At 44.4% G+C, this 17,235-nt stretch overlaps 1 protein-coding gene across 2 annotated transcripts in view; it reads left to right on the forward strand.

Annotated features, from left to right (window-relative positions):
* The first annotated feature begins 11,350 nt into the window (after window positions 1-11,350).
* NAB2 (NGFI-A binding protein 2) overlaps window positions 11,351-17,235 on the forward strand; it is a 51,185-nt gene continuing 45,300 nt past the window's right edge. The window contains exon 1 of one of the 2 annotated variants that reach the window (XM_029594876.1): window positions 11,351-11,591. In XM_029594876.1, coding sequence (XP_029450736.1) covers window positions 11,449-11,591 — 143 coding nt within the window. In that variant the 5' untranslated portion in view covers window positions 11,351-11,448. Of the gene's footprint in view, window positions 11,831-17,235 lie in introns of both variants that reach the window. The other variant, XM_029594878.1, reaches the window with a different exon arrangement.

Genomic DNA, 17,235 nt, shown 5'->3' on the forward strand with positions numbered 1-17,235 from the left:
AGGAGTGGTGCTGAGTGATTGGAGAAGAGCGGTGGTGGTCCCGCTTCACAAGAGTGGGAGCAGAGAGGAGGCTGGAAACTACAGACTGGTTAGCCTCACCTTGGAGGTCGGAAAGGTTACGGAGTCACTGCTGAAAGAAAGAATAGTGACCCATCTACAGTTGGAAGAATTGCTGGACCAGAGGCAGCATGGATTCACCAGGGGAAGGTCCTGTCAGACAAATCTGATTGAATTTTGATTGGGTGACTAGGGAATTAGATCGAGGAAGAGCGCTCGATGTCATCTACTTGGATTTCAGCAAAGCTTTTGATACGGTCCCGCACAGGAGGCTTGTGAATAAAATGAGAATTTTAGAAGTGAGTGCCGAGGTGGTGACCTGGATTGCAAACTGGTTGACAGACAGAAGACAATGTGTGATGGTAAATGGAACTTTCTCTGAAGAGAGAGTGGTGTTAAGCGGAGTGCCGCAAGGATTGGTGTTAGGACAGGTCCTGTTCAATATCTTTGTGAGCGAAGGTAAGGTTTGTCTTTTTGTGGATGATACTAAGATCTGCAACAGAGTGGACACGCCGGAAGGGGTGGAGAGAATGAGATTTAAGGAAGCTGGAAGAGTGGTCGACGATATGGCAGCTGAGATTCAATGCCAAGAAGTGAGGAGTCATGCATATGGGATGTGGAAATCCGAAAGAACTGTATTTGATGGGGGTGAAGGGCTGATGTGCCCAGAGCAGGAGAGAGACCTTAGGGTGATAGTGTCTAATGATCTGAAGTCGGCGAAACAATGTGACAAGGTGATAGCTAAAGCCAGAAGAATACTGGGCTGCATAGAGAGAGGAATATCTTGTAAGAGAAAGGAAGTGATGATCCCCTTGTACAGGGCCTTGGTGAGGCCTCACCTGGAGTACTGTATTCAGTTCTGGAGACCGTATCTCCAAAGGGACAGAGACAGGATGGAGGCGGTCCAGAGAAGGGCGACCAAAAAGGTGGATGGTCTTCAATGACTTATGAGGAGAGATTGAAGAACCTAAATATGTACACCCTGGAGGAGAGAAGGAGCAGGGGTGATATGATACAGACTTTCAGATACTTAAAAGGTTTTAATGATCCATGGTCAACAACATACCTTTTCCGTTGGAAAAAAATCAGTAGAACAAGGGGTCACGATTTGAAGCTCCAGGGAGGAACCAATATCAGGAAGTATTTCTTCACGGAGAGGGTGGTGGATGCCTGGAATGCCCTTCTGTAGGAAGTGGTGGAGACTAAAACTGTGAAGGATTTCAAAGGGGCATGGGATAAACACTGTGGATACATAAAGGCTAGAGGATGGGAATGAAGAGAAGAGCCATGGGGGTGGAGTACTGGAGTGGAGGCTACTTCCTGATGATTACTACCCTTACTCAATAAGCCTTCGCAACTCCAACATTGATCTCTGCTTCAACGGCAAGGGGAAATGTGGAAAAGAGGATTTGCATTTAGATAACAACCAACAAGGACTGAACTTCACAATCTAGGTATACAAATAAGCGTGGGGGTAGCTTGCTTATTACGGTGGTTACTACCCTAAACCAATTAAGCCTGATACATCACTTTGAATACATATACAGCACTGCTCTTTGATTCAATGGTAGGGGGAAATGTGGAAAACAGGTTTTGCATTCAGACAACATCCAACAATTGATCTGTTCAGTCTGGGTAACTTGCTTGATGCGGCGGTTACTACCCTTAACCATCAAGCCTTATGCTCACCTTTGATGCAACTCCAACATTACTCTCTGCATCAATGACTGGGGATGGCAGGAAATTTGAATCAAACAGTTACCAACAAGGGCCCTGAACTTGGTGGTTAATGAAACAGATAATTATGGGAAAATAATGAAACAGATAAGTATGGGAGCTTGCTGGGCAGACTGGATGGGCCGATTGGCCTTTTTCTGCCATCATTTTTATGTTTTTATGTTAACTGGAAAAATGTCTGGAAAAAAGGAATTCCAAGCTTTAGATCTAGCGAAAATGGCCTTCCAGCTGGATTTGCTGAAGCAACAACATTTTGAATTTGGGAACAAAGCCAGGCGCATTCTTGCTCATAATTTAAAAGAAAGGGCTGCTCAGTCGCATATTACTAAGATAAAAGATATCTTATATACCGCTGAAGAAATTAGTACCCGCTTTACAAGTTTCTATACTGAGCTTTATGCGGATGACAAGTCTGTGGGCCCCTCAATTATAGATGACTATTTAAGGAGGGTGGAGCTCCCGACACTCCCTGATGATACGCAACAATTTCTTAATGCTGAGATTACCTATGCAGAATTGTACCAGGAGATACAAGCATTGAAGGTGGGTAAATCCCCAGGGCTCAAAGGCTTCACTGCTAAATTCTATAAAGTTTTCCAAGCAGAAGTGATCCCACCCTTGCTGAATATGTTTAACTCGTTGAGAGAGGAGGGATCGCTATCACCCAAATCAAACCCAGCTGGTATAACAATCTTGGCCAAGAGTGGGCGGGATCCCACACAGTGTGGTTCCTACTGTCCCATCTCTCTGATCAACATTGACCTCAAACTTTTGGTCAAAATCTTGGCCACAAGGCTGGCACAAGTAGCCCCGTCTTTGATCCATGAGGATCAATCAGGTTTTGTTCCAGGTCGACTAGATAATGTGAGGAGTGTCCTGGAGATAACTTGGCAAGCAAAAAAGGCGGCGGTCCCTTTGGTGATATTAGTGTCGATGCTGAAAAAGCCTTCGACAGGGTACATTGGCCATACTTGTTTAAAGTTCTTGACAAATTTAAATTGGGCTCCCATTTCATTAAATGGATTTAGCGATTATATGAAAAGCCACGGGGGAGCCTAAAGTCAATGGAAAATACATGGCCCCATTCCCAGTAAAGAGGGGTACCAGGCCAGGGTGCCCTCTGTCACCGCTTCTTTTCGCCCTCTCCCTCGAACCATTTGCAGCAAGGGTAAGGGAGACTCTGGAAATTCGGGGCCAGGTAAGGGGATCTACTGATTATAAGATTTCTATGTTTGCAGATGACCTCTTATTCACAATCACAAACCCTGAAAGTTCCTTGCCTCTCTTATTGCAGGGCCTGAGGGAATTTGGGGGAGTTTCGGGCTTTAAAGTTAATGAAGACAAATCAGAGCTTCTCAATATATCAGTGGAATCGAACCACTTTGATGATATAGCATGCACTCTCCCTTTCCGTGTTGCGAGAGACTGGGTGAAATATCCCGGAGTCAAAATTGGACCAGAATATCAGGATTTATTCCGACTAAATTATGATCCAGTGTTTCGCAATGTCCAAAGTGACTTGACCCGCTGGGATATGGGGATGTTCGCTTGGTTTGGAAGAACAGCAATAGTGAAGATGAATGTGTTGCCCCGTCTTAGCTATCTCTTTCAAACACTCCCGATACCGGTGCCTGACGTCACTTTGGCCCACTGGCAGTGTAAGCTGTTTAGATTTATCTGGAAGCAGAGACCTCCCAGGGTGAGACGTGCCACACTATTTCAAGAGAAACTCCAAGGTGGCCTTCAGGTGCCTAATTTAATATGGTATTTTGGAGCCTCACAGCTGAGCACGTTCCTGCATTGTCACTCGGGGGATCTACTCAAACCATGGGCAAGGATAGCCTCCCTTACTATTAATAACGCCACCACTATACATCAGGGCCTGGCAGAGGGGATGTAGCGAGTTTAAGGATCTCTCCTTTTATGCAGCTAATATTTCAAATATGGGAAAAGTGGAAAATCAGATTAGTAGGCAATAAACGAGCGTACTGACATCCTTTTTATATGATAAATTATTCCCACCGGGTAATGAACCAAGTGTAGTTACCAGATGGGGGCCTAGAGGCCTCTATAAATGGGAGCAATTATAGGATGGGTAAAAACTTTTAACCTTTTCTGAATTATAGTGCCTATACCATTTGCCAGATACAGACTGTTATGCGTATAATCAGGTTTTGCATTATTTTGTCACTGCGAGTATAGGAGTGGAATTATGCAAGGGCAAATCTCTATTCGAAAACTTATATTCCCAATTTCACAGAGTTACAAAACCAATTACTAGAATTATTACAATTATTAAGGGGACTTTCTGGAGTAAGGCGCCCTTCCATCGAGCATGGGAACGGGACTTGGGGGGGTCCTGGAGGATGACATATGGGATCAAATCTTTACTTCTATTAGCAGAAGCTCAGTGTCCATCACAATAAAAGAAAATGGATACAAGGTACTATATCGTTGGTATCTTACACCAGAAAAAAATATGTAAAATATATGGGGGAACAGACAGTTTTTGCTGGAAAGGGTGTGGACAAATAGGGACTTTCATTCACATGTGGTGGGAGTGTCCGAAGGTGACAACGTTTTGGGATGATGTCCGGGACTTTACCTACAAGGTAGCGGGTGTTACTAAACCTGCAGACCCTAAAGTGTGCTTGCTGCATGCTCTGTTTGAGGCAGGTTCTTTATATGTGTTAAGATGGATACATCAGGTGTTTTCCGCTGTCACTTGCAAAATTTCCTTATAGTGGCGTTAAGACTGAAGTCACTTTCTTGCCCATTAGGAAAAAGTATTTTACATGGGAAAATTAAGAGCTATAAGATGTGACCACCTACAGTTTTGATAAAGTATGGCAACCTTACCTCACCTGGAAGGAGAAGGGTCAGTCAAACATCAAGTGCTAGATTTAAGTATTTTTTATGACTTCGAGAAACTCCTCCTGATCAACTTGCCGTTGTATGGGGTTCTTTATTTGGGGATGCGGGATACCTTTTCCCTCAAACCTAGGATACACCTTTATAATGTGATGGTAACACAAAGCTCTTATCTCTTTATTTTCATTCAGAGGCAGTTTTGAAACTGTATGGTGGAGGGGGGGGGGGGCGGGGATATTGAAAAAAAATACATGTATAAACACAGGATACAGGCTAAATGAAAACCAATACAACATCTTTTAAGATACCATGTTATTATTTTTATTTAATCTAAGCAATATAAATCCACATTGTTGTAATGCACCATACAGTATTTTATAATTTGAAATTACTGTTATTCAACTGTTATACATGGTGTGCGAAATGGTTACATTAAGGGAATGTAATACATTTCTAGTTTGTGTGTAACGTGTCATGTTGTTTTATCAATAAACTTTAAATTATAAAAAAAAAGAATAGTTTCCACTATTTTCCCGGCAATAGTCTGTAGTTTCCTGGATTGCCCCTGGAGCCCTTTTTAAATATTGGGGTTACATTGGCCACCCTCCAGTCTTCACGTACAATGGATGATTTTAATGATAGGTTACAAATTTTAACTAACAGATCAGAAATTTCATTTTTTAGTTCCTTCAGTACCCTAGGATGCATACCATCTGGTCCAGGTGATTTGCTACTCTTTAGTTTGTCAATCTGGCCTACTACATCTTCCAGGTTCACAGTGATTTCGTTCAGTTCGTCTGACTCATCATCCTTGAAAATCATCTCCGGAGCTGGTTTTTCCCCAACATCCTCATTAGTAAACATGTAAGCAAAGAATTCATTTAGTCTTTCTGCAATGGCCGTATCTTCCCTAAGAGCCCCTATAACCCCTCGGTCATCTAATGGTCCAACCGACTCCCTCACAGGTTTCTTGCTTCAGATATATTTTAAAAAGTTTTTATTATGAGTTTTTGCCTCTGTGGCCAACTTCATTTCAAATTCTTTCTTCGCCTGTCTTATCAATGTTTTACACTTAACAATGCTAATGCCTTATCCTATTTTCTTCAGATGGATCCTTCTTCCAATTTTTGAAGGATTTTTTTTGGCTAAAATAGCCTCTTTCACCTCACCTTTTAACCATGCCAGTAATTGTTTTGCCTTCCCTCCACCTTTCTTAAGGTGTGAAATACATCTGGACTGCGCGGCTAGGATTGTATTTTTAAATAATGTCCATGCCTGTTGAATACTTTTAACCTTTGCAGCTGCACCATTTTCCTCATTTTATCAATTTCCCTTTTGAAAATTTAGTGTTAGAGCTATAGATGTACTTATTGCCCCCTTCCAGTTATTAGTTTAAATTTGATCACTATTGCCAAGTGGCCCCACCACCTTTACCTCTCTCACCAAATCCTGCATTCCACTAAGAATTAAATCTAAATTAGTTCCCTCTCTCGTTGGTTCCTGAACCAATTGCTCCATGAAGCATTTATTCCATCCAGGAATTTTATGTCTCTAGCATGTCCTGATGTTACATTTACCCAGTCAATATTGGGGTAATTGAAATCTCCCATTATTATTGCTCTGCCAAATTGGTTAGCTTCCCTGAATTCTCTTAGCATTTCATCATGTCTGACTATTTTGTCCAGGTGGACGGTAGTATACTCCTATCACTATACTCTTACCCAACACACATGGGATTTCTACCCATATAGAATCTACTAAGCATTTAGTCTCTTGTTTGATCTTTATCCTATTGGACTCTATACCCTCCCGGACATAAAGTGCCACGCCCCCACCAAGTTGATCCTCCCTATCATTGCGACATAATTTGTACCCTGATATAGCACTGTCCCATTGGTTATCCTCCTTCCACCAAGTCTCTGTGATGCCAATTATGTCAATCTCATCATTTACTGCTATACATTCTAACTCTCCCATCTTACTTCTTAGACTTCTGGCATTGGCATACAGACATTTCAGAGTGTGTTTTTGTTTGTATTAATAATCTACTTTTTAGTTCTTAGGGATAATTTGGAATTCTTTAGCTCAGGTGATTTTTTACATATAGGCACATGGACTATGTTTGCTTTTATTGGAACCTCTCTGTTGGGATGCTCTAACTCTCCTGTTTCAATAGTATCCTTCAAGGATACATTTCTATGACCATGCACTGCTGAGTGACTGTCTGCTTTCCCCCTTGTTCTAGTTTAAAAGCTGCTCTATCTCCTTTTTAAAAGTTAGTGCCAGCAGCTTGGTTCCACTCTGGTTAAGGTGGACCCCATCCTTTCGGAAAAGTCACCCCCTTCCCCAAAGGTTTCCCCAGTTCCTTACAAAACTGAATCCCTCTTCTCTACCAACGTCTCTTCCACGCATTGAGACTCCAGAGCTCTGTCTGCCTCCGGGGACCTGCACGTGGAACAGGGAGCATTTCAGAGAACGCTACTCTGAAGGTTCTGGATTTAAGCTTTCTACCTAAGAGCCTAAATTTGGCTTCCAGAACCTCCCTCCCAAAATTTTCTGTCATTGGTGCCCACATGTACCACGACTGCCGGCTCCTCCCCAGCACTGTCTAAAATCCTATCTAGGTGACGAGTGAGGTCCGCCACCTTCGCACCAGGTAGGCATGTTACCAGGCGATCCTCACACCCACCAGCCACCCAGCTGTCTACATTCCTAATAATCGAATCACCAACTATGATGGCCGATCTATCCCTTCCCTCCTGGGTAGGCTCACTGGGAGACACATCCTTGGTGCAAGAGGACAATGCACCACCTGGAGAGAAGGTCCTTACTACAGGATCATTTCCTGCTGCACCAGATTGATGCTCTCCGATCATGAGACCTTCCTCCTCCAAGGCACTTGTCTATGATGTCCCTAAAAGTCTCATCTCTATACCTCTCTGTCTGCCTCATCTCCTCCACGTCTGCCACTCTAGCTTCCAGAGATCGGACTCAATCTCTGAGAGACAGGAGCTGTTTGCACTGGGAGCAGACATACAACCTCTCACTGGCAGGTAAAAAATCATACATGTGACACTCAATGCAGCCCTTCTCTGCACCTTCTCCAGTGCAATTACATTTTTTTTGAGATGCAATGAGCAGAATTGCACACAGTACTCAAGGTGCGGTCTCACCATAGCATTATGACATTCTGTTTTATTCACCATTCCCTTTCTAATAATTCCTAACATTCTGCTTTCTTTTTTGACATCTGCAGCACACTCAGCCGGCGATTTCAATGTATTATCCACTATGACACCTAGATCTCTTTCCTGGGTGGTAACTCCTAAGATGGAATCTAACACCGTGTAACTACAGCATGGGTTATACTTCCTTATATGCATCACCTTCATTTGTCTATATTAAATTTCATCTGCCATTTGGACGTCCAATCTTCCAGTCTCGCAAGGTCCTCCTGCAATTTATTACAATCCACATGTGATTTAACTACTCTGAATAATTTTGAGTCATCTGCAGATCTGATCACCTCATTCATATATTGGAAAGCACACGTCCAAGTACAGATCCCTGAGGCACTCCACTGTTTACACTTTTCCACTGAGAAAACTGACCATTTAATCCTACTATGTTTCCTGTCTTTTAACCAGTTTACAATCCACAAAAGAACATTGCCTCCTATCCCATGACTTTTTAGTTTTCTTAGAAGCCTCTCATGAGGGACTTTATCAAACATCTTCTGAAAATCCAAATATACTACATCTACTGGTTCACCTTTATCCACGTGTTTAACCCCTTCAAACAAATATAGCAGATTTCTGAGGCAAGACTTCCGTCCGATAAATCCACGCTGATCGTGTTCCATTAAACCATGTCTTTCTAATTGTTCTGTGATTTTGTTCTTTGGAAGAGTTTCCACTATTTTTCCCAGTACTGAAGTCAGGCTCTCCGGTCTCTAGTTTCCAGGATCACCCCAGAGCTCTTTTTAAATATTGGGGTACACTGTCCACCCTGCATTCTTAGGTACAATGGCCAATTTAATGATAAATTAGAAATTTTTACTAATAGATCTGAAATTTCATTTTTGATTCTTTCATAAATCTGGGATGCATACCATCCGGTCCAGGTGATTTGTTACTCTTTAGTTTTTCAATCTGGCCTCCCACATCTTCCAGGTTCACCGTGATTTGATTCAGTTCATCACCTTTGAAAACAATCTCCCCACTGTAATTATGCTTTTCAGCACTTCAAAAGCAGATTACATTCAGGTACTGTAGGTAATTCCCAATCCCCAGAGGGCTTACAATCAGGGACGGTAACTTTAAAATGCGTGTACAAGTGCACATATACTGGAATTTTAAATTGTCTGTACAAGTGCGTGTGCATGATTTAAAATATACCTAACATACGTACCTGTGCTCCTAATTTTAAGCGGTTAATGAGCAAACATTATTTGCGTACTTTCCTTATTGAATTTGTCAGCTTTAACATGCATAGCAAAGCAGATTTTAAAACATGTGCACATGAAGGAAATAGCCACCTATTAGTCCACCAGTTTGCCCAGTCTCTCTCTAGGTCATCCAGATGCCTCTGGTTCTTCAGCCTGCACTGTCCACAATTTACTCGTACTACTCACCCAGTCATTTTAGGCCCATACTGAGTTCTCTTCAGACTTGCACCTCATGAAGAGCAGAAGTAGATAAAGCACGAGTAACAGCTGAAGAATGATATTTACGCATGTAAATGTTGGCCTTGCCCTGGAATGCCTCGGACACACCCTAACTCCGCCGCTTTTCTCCACACGTTGGGTTGCTCACACACACGTAATTGGGCCATTTAAAAATATGAATTGCTCGCCTTCGGCCCAGATACTTGTATACCTGGGCCTTTTAACATGAGCAACTTAAAATTCACCCCAAAGTTTATACCTCAGGCAATGGAAAGTAAAGTGTCCTGCTCAAGGTCACAAGGAGCAGCACTGGGATTTCAACCCTGGCTTCCCTGGTTTATATCCCACTGCCAGTGGCATACTGGGGGGGGGGGGGGGGGGTGCGGTCCGCCCCGGGTGACCGCCAGGAGGGGGGTTGCCAGCTGGGAGGTCAGCGGCCACGAGCAGAGCCCATCTCGCTCGTGGTAGAAGAAGAGGGAGGCCTATGGGCTGTGAGCGGCCGCCTAGAGTGCCACGGTCTGAAGCCAGCAACCGTATAGCCTTTTCTTCTTTCCACCCCCACGTGGCCCAGAAAAGGAAGTGGAGGGTCCACGCGGGCAGCAAGAAGGAAAGGTCATGCAGTTGCGGCCCAAAGCAGGAGGAAGAGCAATAGCGCTGCCCTCCCTTTCCCACCGCAGATGCAGAAAGTAGAACCGCACCAGCCCACCTGCTGCCTAAAAAAAAAATAAAAATGAAGAGTCCCCGTCTGTCGCGGGGGCTAGGAGGAAGCGGCTGCTGTGCTTCTGATGGGGAGTGGGGTAGGAAGTGAGAGAGTATGTCTGTGTATGTGTTAGAGCATGTCTGTATGTGTGAGTGAGAGTGCATGTTTGTGTGTGTGAGAGGGAGCTGTGTGAAGGGGTGTGTATATGTGAGAGAGAAATGGAGGGAACCTATGTGCAGGGGTGTGTGCAAGAGAGAGAGGGAGTCTGTGTGAGGGAAAGGGGAACCAGAGATCACTGGGGGGAGAGGAAGGCCAGAGAAACAGATAAGTATGTGAGAGAAAAAAAAGTGCGAAAGCTTGCTGGGCAGACTGGATGGGCCATTTGGTCTTCTTCTGCTGTCATTTCTATGTTCCTATGAGAAATGAGGGTGGAAGAGGAGGGACAGAGAAATGAATCGGGGTGGGGGCAGAGAAATTATCCACCTCCGGTGCCAAATACTTTAGGTACACCACTGCTTTAACCACTTACCAGAATCTTGAACAATTTGCCATAGGAAAGTGAGGGCACTGCAATGCTAGTACATTTTTCTCTAAGCGCCTGCTGCCAAGTTGGCAACAGGATGCTGGGCTGGGGGGGGGGCAGTGTTAGAGCCAAGCTGGGCAAGACCTTGCTTTCTGCTCCCTCCCAGGTGGGATTGTTCTTCATACATAGCTCCCGAGTCCAAATCTACCAAATGACCTGTTTCTGGAGACTTACAGCTAATCCTTGCTCCCGCTCCCATTCGATCTCCGGCACATGTGTGCCTGGCCCGACAGTTGCTTTGAGGAGGCCCGTGCGGTGCACAGCAGCAGTCGGGACTGAGGATCTGGCAGGGGCCAGATTTTGGTCGGGGTCTAGCCCATCCCGACACCTAAGCATTCTGATGTTTTTGCATGGAAGCAACAGAAGGCTCTACAAATGTCACGATATATTGGGGAGATGAGTGCAAAACCCAGAAAGGCATGGGTGTTAGAAACAAGGGGGTGCTGATGAAGCTGCAAGCCTCACCTCCCATTATAAAAAAAATGTATCCAACTCCCCTGGAACCGAACCGCTCGGCAACTCAGCAATTCTTGATCAGTGGAACTGGTTTCGTTCTAAAAGCAGATTCTCTGCCCCCCCCCCCCCCCCCCCCCCCCCCCCTTTTGAGTTTGAAAACCAGTCCCTGCCACTGAGCATGGTTCAGGTCTGGCTGGGGCCGGAGGTAATCGGACTCCCCCTCCCCCACCTTCTCTGGGTCTCGCTTTGCAAACTGCTTTTCTCTCTCTCTCGCCTAAGATTAAACTCCCATGGCTGGCCATAGACCGAGCTCCAGTCCTCCCCCGGATCCTCCTACACGAGCCCAGCCAGCCAGCGAGCACAGCACTTTCTCTGTATATGCTGTGTGGGAGGAAATCTGCAGAGCTACAGACAAACCCCTCTCGGCAAAAAGAGAGAGACACGCAGAAAGCAAAGGAGAGAGACGAGGAGTGCAAAGGGGAGGAGGGAGGCGCTGCAAGCAAGCGGCCGAGGAGAAAGGGGTAGGAAACTTCGGCAAAAAAAAAAAACCCCCAAAAACCTTGCCCCCAGTATCGCGGCGAGTTTGGAGCAGTCCCCGCGTTTCATCCGGGTCGGTTTGGTTGTAAGTTTGCCTCTCGCTCTTTCGTCCCCTCCCTGCGAGCGGCGGGGGTCACCACATGCAGAAGAAGTCTTCTCTCCCAGCCGAGACGACGGCGGCTACGGCCAGGACAGAGGATCCGAGGCGCGCTGCAAAGCCCAGGCAAGTACCGTCACGGTCATTTCCCCCCCAATCCCAAAGCCAGGCCCTTCCCATGCAGCTCACATGGAAGCCACGGCGATACCGAGCGACTCCCGACGGAGGCTGGGACCTGGCTCTCTCCAGCGCCGATTTCCACTGGCAGAAGCCGGGACTACAACTACCATCGTGCACCGGGCTGTGAAATCTGAAGCCCAGGACTAGGCAGTAGGCTACTTCCGGGAGCAGGGTTGCTTGTCAGTGCTAGAGCAATGTGGAGGGAAAGCCGAATGGAGGCTGAACCCCAACTGCTTCCAACGAAGTGGGAGTGCTTGCTGATGACAGGAAAACTTTGGTAGCATGTGTGCAGATTCGGTCAGAGCCGGTGCTGAGAGGGGTCCTAGAGTGAGACTGGAATGATGGTTCTGCTTGTCAGTAAAGTCCCTTTATCTCTCTTTGCCTCATTTCTAATCCAGGCTCTGCCATCGACACAGTGCCTGACTTTGGATACATTACTTTAACTCCTTGTGCCCTAGTTCTTAATCTCTGGTTTGCCATTAACCTTCTTTGTATGACCTTGGCCAAGCCCCATCATCTCTGTGTGCTTCGGTTTGCTAACGTAACTGGGGAGTAATGTGATTAATAATACTTTTGAGGGTTCATCTTTCTCCTTATCTCTCAGTATTCAGTTAGGTGAACCCCAGAGGTGGCTGCATATCTCTTTCTGAAGACGTCTGGTCCTTTAGTGAATTTTAAAGTTTCATTGGAAACAAAGGCAAGGTTCAAATCCGAATTAATATGATGACTATAACTCCATTTCTCCTCAAATTGATAAATGAGAATATTTGTAATATATTACTTTTAATTGTAATTTTATTAATTTGTGACTTATTTGTCTCTCAAAAACAATCTAGTTTCTGATTGGGCTGATTAAGTGGTTTGTTTGCTTAACTAATTTCATTTTTTTAGTGATTTGGTTAATTAGGAACTCCCCCCCCCCCCCCCCCACACACACACACATAAGTGAGTGCGTTGTCTATTGATGTTTGCAACTTTGCTATTCTCCTGTGTCAGATATGTAAGTCATATAGACGTTCCAGTGCTTTTCTGTGGGAATCATCACTACTTGCATATGCTATATAGGAAATCATATTAACGCATTACAGGATACAGCTGTATGTGGGTTTCTGTGATATATGCATATAGTCATAAATGGAGCAAATATACCATAGGTTCTTTCCATTTTCTCAAATGTCATTCTGAAAAATATACAGTGCAAAAGTGATATACTCTCAGCTAATGCCTGTGACTGCAGCTGTTCTGGGATCCCCAGCTCAGATCTGCTCTGTTTTGAGCTTAAAATCTTGTTTTGTTTTGTTTTATCGCCACACAGAGAGAGAACATAAGAAATGCCATACTAAGTCAGCCCAGACAGTGGCCAGTCTGGGTCACAAGTACCCTGCAGATCCCAAAAAGTAGAGCTATTTCTTGTTACTCATTCCCAGGGATAGCAATAGCCTTCTTTAGTCTACCTGGCTAATAATGTGTTATGGGCTTTTCTTCCAGGAATGTATCCCAATCTCTTTTAAACCCTGCTATGCTAGTAGCTTTGATCACATCCTCTGGCAACAGATTCCACAGCTTGATTGTGTATTGAATGAAAAATTACTTTCTATGATCTGTTTTGAATCTGCTGGTTGTTAGTTCCATGGAGTATCCCCTTGTTTTAGTATATTTTGAAAGGGTAAATACCTGTCCTTTATTTACTACTTTCTTCTCGCTCATGTATTTAAAAATCTCAGTTAGTCCCCTCTTGGCTGTCTCTTTTCTAAGCCTGAGTAGCCTCTCATCATAGGGGAGCCGTTCCATCCCTCTTATCATTTTTGTTGCCTTCTTTGCACCTTTTCTAGTTCCATTATATCTCTTTTTTTTGAGATGGGGAGACCAGAACTGCATACAGTACTCCAGGAGCAGAGGCGATATGATATTTTCTGTATTATTCTCCATTTCTTTTTTTGGATCAGTCCTAACATTCTATTTGCCTTTTGACCGTCACCACACACTGAACTGAGGATTTCAAAGCATTGTCCACAAGGACTCCAAGATCCTTTTTCCTGCATGGTGATTCCCAATACAGGACCCAGCATTGTGTACCTGTAGTTGGGATTATTTTTCCCTGTGTTTGCACTTGTCCACGTTAAATTTCATCTGCTATTCAAGTACCCAGTCACCTAGTCTGGCATTTGACGATGTGGACTCTGTCCTTGAAAGCTCTTGCCTCAATACATTGGTTAGTCTATAAGGTGCCACCTGCCTCTGGTCATTTTTGCTATACCAGACTATTCCTCTGAAGATCTAGTCTGGCAAGGTACTTTTGCAGTTCTCCACAGTCCGCTAAGTGGTATACAAAGTCTAAGATATGTTTTTTTACTTTTTCTTTACTGTTGGCGACTTTACACTATGACCGTCTCACTGATAGTGATGGGCTGCAGGCTTCCTACTGCTGTTTGTCAGTGCAGTTTCTGACCTTATTGAAAAGGAGCTTTATACTGAGCAGACAGTAATAGTGGAAAACATTTGAAACGGAGCATCCCTATTATAATACTGAGCTTGTATAGTAGCTTTGCGCAAGGGATCTGCACAGACAATCGTTGCTACCTAGTTTTAACTAGTATTCATGCTATCTACCTTAGAAGGAAGATAGACAGTGCTGGGATGTAAACTTCAAATGTGCATAGATGTTACCTTTAGGCAACTGAAGTCTGTCCCCCACCATCCTAAAGAGTCTGTTTTAAGCACTGTTGCTTGTATTACTCTAACAGCACAAGCTTAAGATGTATTTTCATCTTCAGATTGTCAGGGTTCCCTTTGCTTTTCAGGGACACTCTGCTTTTATTGTCCTTGGGAATAAGTTAACTAATATCAGAAACAGAAGATTTTGACTGTGGCTGGAAGCATCCAGCGTGGATCTGAACAATGAGGTGGGAGAAGCCTTATTTTCCTTCCAGGTGGTGGATACCCATAAAGAACCAGAGCTGGAATTCAGAATGCCATCCAGAAATAGAATGCTGTAAATTTTTTTTTTTTTTTTAATGGTATTCCCTGGAGAATCAGTCACGCAGGACTCTGAGAGGTTTTGATCCTATGTTCATAGTCATTTTCCCAGATGCCTCTGAAAAAGGAACGTGTTTATGCATGCAAGGGAGAAAAAGCTCTTGGCATCCCTTGGAAATCCACACCGCCATTGCCTGTGAGATCTTATCCTAAGAAAAGGACTGGTGTGCTTCTTGAACCATAAAGCAAAACCTGTTTGACAGCAAAGAAAGTAAAAGGGACCCATTCTTAGAGATAAGCAGGTCACATGGAGCCCCATTGTGACATCTTTATTGATTCTGTGTGTGAGGGAGGAAGAACACAGCCTAACTAACGTCAGCCAGGCTAGATCTACAGTTCATAAGACCTGCAAATGTTTCCAGTGACTGAGCTTATGATCATCACTACCAGACAAGCCTTCATATACAATCAATTTAGAGTTTGGGTCATTTTAATTTTTACAGTAAATAAAATAAAGTGTAAAAACCTTCTAGAATTCGATTTCTTAAAAAAAACCAATATGGCGTGCCCTCCTACTGGTAGCAGTGGCTCCAGCATAATTCTCCTTTCTTTGGTGGTTTTGGCTCTGGTAGCCCTCTAGGCCTTGCACTGGCTGGATTTTACCACGTCCAAAATGTTGGTGCTCTAGGCAACTGTCTAGTTTGTCTAAAGGAAGCGCCGGCCCTGCAGCACTCTGAGCATTTTGGCTCCAGCATGATGAGTCTGGCAAGAGTTGCCGAGCTTCTTCCTTCCACCTGTGTGTTTTTGTTTTTTTTTGTGTCAGATTTTAACAGGAGTGAGGTAAATAGGGACTGAAAACCTCAGAGAGTGGCAAGAAAATTAGATCCAAGGAAAAGACCCAGGTAGAGATGATGCCTGTTTAAAGCCAAAGAATATTAAAAGATGAAAACTTTTGAAACAGCTACAGCCCCCCGCCCCCAGGCAGTGTGTATTACATTAACATAGAAAAAAAAAGATGAGATTATTGTCCATATTATGAATAGGGCTGCTGGTTGTTTCACCCATTACCAGACATCTCCTCTTCCAACTGCAAATTCTGCTGTTTCTCTCCCTCAGTTGTTTTGCAAACACATCACCTCCTCCCTCAATTCTTTTACTATACAACTCTTTACAGCTTTGAAAAGAAACGCCACATTTTTATTACAACCTGTAGCTCATTTGACCTTTATTTCTATTTATCTAAGTGAAGTAAGGCAGTAAGCATACTAATTTACTACATTAATAAATCTGTGTACTTGGGGCCAGATTAAGGCATTGTACATCCTGCAGGAGAGTGGGGGATGGGGATGATCCCACCTGCCCAAATCCTTCTCCGACGAACCTACAAGTCGTGGCACTGATTCTCTCCTCTAATTGGTGCCTGAAGATGAAGGAAAAATCATTGCGGGGGGGGGGGGGGGGGCCTTCAGCAGCCCTGGCATGCTGAGTGTCCTTGCGGTGCCCCGCCCCTCATATGGGTTTCCATGGTAACAGGAAACCCATGTGGGAGGAGAGGCCTGGGTGCCGCAGGGTTCTTCGGCGCACCAGGGCTGCTGAAGGCCCCGCACTGATTTCCCCTTCCTCCTCAGACACTGCTAGAGGTAAAAAGCAGTGGCAAGCTTTGATTTGGGCATGGCAGCAGTGGCAATGCTCCGGAGCCTATATATATATTAAAAAAAAAATTTGGCCCCAAAAGCAGTTGTCTTATTTCTAAATCCAGGCCTGTTGCACCTCCCATACTTCTGAGGGGCTTCTCCAGCCTCCTAGTCCCCACCCACCCCTTTCCCCATGTAGCCTTCAGATATCAGCAGCATAAGGAAGGGGGGCTTCTTCCAAGTCACGCAAGAAACAAATTTTCAGTCAGATACCAGGAATGCGTTCTCAACTCAGCCCTCTTAATGTTTCCCTCTTCTAAGCCTGATTCACTACACTGTACTTTCTCATGGATACCAACTGAGAGAACAGCCTTGGGGAATCACACCCTTAAGATTGCCAGCAAGCTCCATGTCCTAAGAGATGGCTCATGCCCCTTCCACTTATAAAGAAGAGGGTTTTCCTGGCTCTAGCACAACTGCAAGTGGACCAGGCAATGGGGGTGGGCAGTTCAGACACATCTCATAACGGGGTATTGAAGTAACTCAGGGAGGTTCTGGCAGCTGCTTTGAATAGTTCTGTTCAGTTGCTATCAAACTTAAAAACATAAGATTTGCTATATTGGGTCAGACCAAAGGTCCATCAAGCCCAGTATCCTGTTTACAACCAACACAAGTACCTGGCAGGATCCCAAAGGCTAGATAGATTCCATGCTGCTTATCCCAGGGATAAGAAGTGGATTT

This window comes from Rhinatrema bivittatum, chromosome 3 (genome assembly GCF_901001135.1).
Source record: "Rhinatrema bivittatum chromosome 3, aRhiBiv1.1, whole genome shotgun sequence".
Taxonomy (NCBI): Eukaryota; Metazoa; Chordata; class Amphibia; order Gymnophiona; family Rhinatrematidae; genus Rhinatrema; species Rhinatrema bivittatum.